We start from the raw sequence: 5,000 nt of genomic DNA on the forward strand, positions 1-5,000 counted from the left end.
AGTAAGAGGACATAAAGGATTTCATCATCTTTTATAGAATTTTCATTTTTCATGCCCATAATACTTCTATTATTTAAGAAGCAAACTATCTGTCTAACGTTGTGGCTTCATCCCTCCCTGCAAATCAAATCAATTCTTGATACTTCATCAACACCACACTCTACATACCGTTTCTCATTGACCCAACGCTCCTTGGGTACACCGATAACCAGATTTGAGTACGGGATACCCTTAGCGGCCGTTGCCGGTTTACCATCCTTCTGCAGCAACTTAACGCTACCTGAAATCGAAGCCAGTCATCCATCATCAAAACCTGGTCACCATCATTCAGTTCTAAAGCCATAGGCACGAGTATAACCTACCGGAAAAGAGCCGTAAAGGATGCACCGGTTTCGTTACCTGCAGCAAAGCATCTCCACGCTGGCAGCATAGTCGCAACACTCCGTGCGTCATCGTGTGTGTGGTCGTGTGTCTCGACCAATCCGGTCACCCGCGGTCACAGGATCGTCCGTCTGTCCTTTCGGTTATCAGTGTGGCGAAAGCATTCGAGAACAAAAAGAATATGCACAGCTCAAAAACGTGATAATGTTGTACTACTGCTGCTTCTGCCACTGCAGTTGCACCTCTCGATCACTTGATCTTGCGTGATCGTTTAGTTTAGAAAAAATAGGAAAAAAAATGGCAAAAAATACATAAACGACGACGCACCAATACTTCAGCGACGGCACACACCTCCCGCAAATCGTTTCGCTGTCTGAAGGTGAAGGGGGATGCAAACAAACAACAAATAGAACAAGCGGATGCACTATCGCTTGCACTAGAATTCACGTCGATCACCGCAATACACGCACACACACACACACTCGACGCACGCACGGCCCGGCACCGTCGACAAAGGCAAAAAGATAACTCGCACGGATTTCGATGATGTACGCGAGCGTGCGCTTCCCACACGGACCAGCTTCCCACAATAACCGAGCGACTACTCGCGAGCAACACTGGCTGGTGGTCGACTCAGGCCCCGCACGTAGACTGTCCGGTATACGACGACGGTATCACTTAACGAACCACCTCGCGCGAGATGGAGTCGATCGGCCAGTCCGCGGTCGAGAGAAGCTAGGAGCGAACGCGAGAACGCCCGAGAGAGATGAGTCTGTCCTGGTCGTCACCGAGAGGGACAATTATCTGTGGTAGATCATCACACGCATACTGTTTCCTTGGGTGAAAGAAGAAGGTGCATTGTACGCTCTCGCCACATGCTGGTGGCCCACATCAGTGCGTTTACTGACTGCCTCTCTCCTCTGCCTATTACCCGGCATCCCAGTAACGCACACGACGACCGAACACGGCACGTCGTCATCGTGGGGGTGATAAATCCATACCCGGGCGGATGCCGGTTCCTTTCTCGCAGGCATACTCAACGACCCATTACCGCCATGCTACGCCAAACAGCATTGAGCGTGAAACATTTGGCAGCTGGAGTCGTGTTTGGTCGCATATTTGTGTCTTTAAAATAATGTTGAATGTTAATAATAATGTTGTAAAATAATTTAAACTTGTTTCCTACATTAGCAGCTCAATGGTTATCACAAATATTAGCCAAAAGTAACCTAAAACATTATGAAACAGGCAATCGATCTCGATCTAAAAGTATCAAAAGATTTATCGCCTCACATATGTTACTCATAGCATCTAAATCCACGCTTACACTCCACGTTCCTTTTACCAGACACATCTTACGGGTTTCAAAACCTGGAGCGCTCTCGCTTGAAGTCAAAATCGAAAAGCGGCCCAGATATATTGCGGCGCAGTTTTCCGGAGCCAAGGTCACCCAGCATGATAGACCTGGCTGGCCTGGCTGCCATGCCTTAGTGGTTGTGCGTAAACGATTGAGGTGCACGGTAGGGAACGTACTATTTGCGAAAAAATTATACAGCTCCGCTAGAAGAGGAATATGATCGAGAGTGTTGTTACTCCCAATATGCACCTAGACCGCGTGAGAAGCCACGTCGATCACAGCTTTTAGGGCCAGTACTCAAGCACAGCAGGAAGCAGAGGTCTGCACCATGTCGTAAAACGTGGAACTTGTTGGGGGAAAAGGCGGAGAAACGGAGGTCACGTTGGCAGTTCACTGATAAAGCGCGGTCGGTCATGGACAAACTTTCGTACACAAAATTCCAGATTCAACAAGGCTGGAGTTAGATGGGTTCTTGTTGGGTTCAAGACACTGATTGGACTTTGTCGAGCTGATTAGAAGCTAGGGCACGCTGACAAATGAATAGCAGAAATTGATTCCATCAAAACACAAAATAGGCCAATCAGAAATTAGCACTCAGACAAGATTACTGCAAATATAAAGAAAAAAATCTTCAAATCATCGGGCCACATAGGAAATAATTGTACTGTAAATATTATCCAATGTAGAAAGAGTCTACAATAGTTTGTACTTTAACAAAATAATGTTCTTTAGTGTTTTTTTAAATGTTATATCGTTTTTGAGAATACGCTAAGCTACCATGGCACATAGCTCGATCACATATCATAATAGGTACAGTGATAAACCTTTTGTAATGACTGTTGCGACAAACCGTCTTATCTACTTAAAAGTAAATCCGGAATCTACCTTGCGTGTCCCCTAGCCAACACACACCCCCTATCGCACGGATAGCTTGTGATAGAGCGTGATATTATTGTTTTTCAATCATTTCTCCTATCGATCACCATAGGCCAGCGGCCTACCGTGTGGTGTTGATAATCAATCTAATGAGAATTCGGTGCAAAACTTGGAGGGGGGTTATCTTATCGATTTCAATCCAGACTACAGTGCATTGCCACCCCTCTGAGCAGAAGCGCACGACCACCAGGCTGCCACGAAACTGCCCAAAGTGGACCAACTGCGGCACACGTCCGCCATTACATAATGCTCTGGACAATATTTGGGCACCATATTATCAAAAGTACCATTCCACACCCCTCAGATATCAAGCGTCTCCATTTCAACTGCCAGGTCATTGTCAGATAAGCACCGCGACAGTTTTACGTCTTTGATAGCTCACAGTCCACAATCACGGGGGAAGCGTTGGTCGTTGGTGGAACCTTTTAGGGGCATTAGAAATACGTCCACCTTATGATGGAGAAGTTGTTGTTTGGTTGTTTTGTTGCGAATATTTCACTATCACTGGCAGCTGCCATGCTGGACACAGTAGAGTAGAAACCGCCAGATAACGCGAGAGCGGCACCTCTGTCTCGTAGACACCAACGCATTGTACGGCTTCCCTCGTTCGTTCGCTATAAATGGAGGCTATGATAATGAAGCTTCGCTATTGAGGAACAATTGACGATTACATCCGTGGAGTTAGTTGTTTTGACGGCATCACCATTGATACAGACTTTGAACATTACAATCGACAACTCTATGCTTTATCAATATTTTACTGCATAAAAACGACACTATAAGGAAACGGTACGGAACGAAGTAACTCGATACCATTCCAGACCCTCCCAAACACCACCCGCATCCTTTATTTTCTGGTTAATTAAACCGAGTTGGATAGCGCTCGCTGGCTTCTCGCTGGATAAGAGTGACAAACAGCATGCAAGCTAATCGACGTTAATTGATGTAATGGAGGAAAGTATAGCTCTGGCTTACAAATTCCGTAACAATCCAGTAATCTAGGAGGATGTTATAACTTCACAATCTTATCGCTCCCAGTCCACACAATCACATCGAAACGATTGTGAATGCAATGGACACTCCACGACGAGAGCAGTATTTGCATATTGCACTGTCGGGTGTATCAGCTAATCAATCAATGTTAACGCCTTATCATGAACGCCACAACACTTCGCGTCAATAAAGTTTACTTGACGTCCTTGGCATCCAAAATTCCACGGGAAGTTGTCGTAGAATTTCGCAGCCAGTAAACTCGCCCCGAAAACTAGAACCAGTCTCGAGCCGGAATCCAACGCACCAACGCGCCGGATGAAGGCGAATCGCGATGCGCAAAACTCTAAACTAAACATACCGCGGTTGTGACGGGCCTCCAAGATTATTTTATTAACTCAAGGCACGTCAAGAGACGCAGAAAAAAACGCGCTGAGCTACCCGGACTCCGGCCTCCGCTGCTGCTCCTGAAAACGGGTTCCCAGTTCAGGGTGTAGCCAGGCCAGGCTAGCGAAGAAAGCAAAACTGATCTCGCCCTCTTCCTTTTTACTTTCGTTCTTCGTGTCACTCTTCCGTCTCCCCGATGCTTATGTTGGCGATCTTGTTTCGCATATGCAGAGACATTCGGAAAAGTGAGTATTATAAGCCGGTTGCTGCTCATAGGCCGGCCGGTATCATCACACTAGTCAGTGTGTATTTCGTTTTGAACGGCTAAAAATAAGATGAAATCGTTCTCTACATTCTTCTAAAGCAGTATCATTTCACTTCCTGTCGTGGGTTTTCGGAGATCGTTTTTGCAACCGAGCAAAAAAGAGCAAGTTTCAATGTTTTCAAAACACTTACCGATACATTTTAGGAGTAGTCTATCCTTAATCTGAACTTTCCTTAACATTTCTAGAAGCGTTGACGAGCTTAGTATCATTCCATGTGATTCTTGTACCGGCACGCCAGAATGGAAGCCGATCCATTGCAGGTCGCGTGTTCTTGCGGCGGTTCCGGCTAAACACGTTCTGCAACCGCAGCAAACCAGCTTCGCGTAAACCAGTTCCACTCCCGCGAAGTCGTGGCCGCATCGTTGATAATCGAAATCAAGCGATGGAGACACAACCTTACCAGAGCCAGCAGGACGGTGCTTCCTTGGCCACACAAGGTTATCCTATATGCTTCGGCAATTTCGTCCCGTGCTGTAATTACCCCGCCGGGTTGATGTTAATGCTCACGTGCCCCCTGGAAAGGATCCTCTGAACGAAATGGTTACAAGGTTAGTCTCGCGAAAGTATTTTCCGTTCCAGTTTCACTGGCCATAGCGCAGACAGTGCTACAGGAGGAGTGCAGG

The 5,000-nt window shown here is 46.5% G+C and overlaps 1 protein-coding gene across 3 annotated transcripts in view; it reads right to left on the reverse strand.

Moving 5' to 3' along the window:
• LOC125950678 (NAD(P) transhydrogenase, mitochondrial-like) overlaps positions 1-1,021 on the reverse strand; it is a 4,847-nt gene extending 3,826 nt beyond the window's left edge. The window contains exons 1-3 of one of the 3 annotated variants that reach the window (XM_049678887.1): positions 709-1,021; positions 359-512; positions 169-276 (exon numbers count right to left, since the gene is read on the reverse strand). In XM_049678887.1, coding sequence (XP_049534844.1) covers positions 169-276; positions 359-453 — 203 coding nt within the window. In that variant the 5' untranslated portion in view covers positions 454-512; positions 709-1,021. Of the gene's footprint in view, positions 1-168; positions 277-358; positions 551-708 lie in introns of those variants that run through there. The other 2 variants (XM_049678885.1, XM_049678886.1) reach the window with 2 other exon arrangements.
• Positions 1,022-5,000: the final 3,979 nt, after the last annotated feature.

The sequence above is a fragment of the Anopheles darlingi genome, chromosome 2 (assembly GCF_943734745.1).
Source record: "Anopheles darlingi chromosome 2, idAnoDarlMG_H_01, whole genome shotgun sequence".
NCBI lineage: Eukaryota > Metazoa > Arthropoda > Insecta > Diptera > Culicidae > Anopheles > Anopheles darlingi.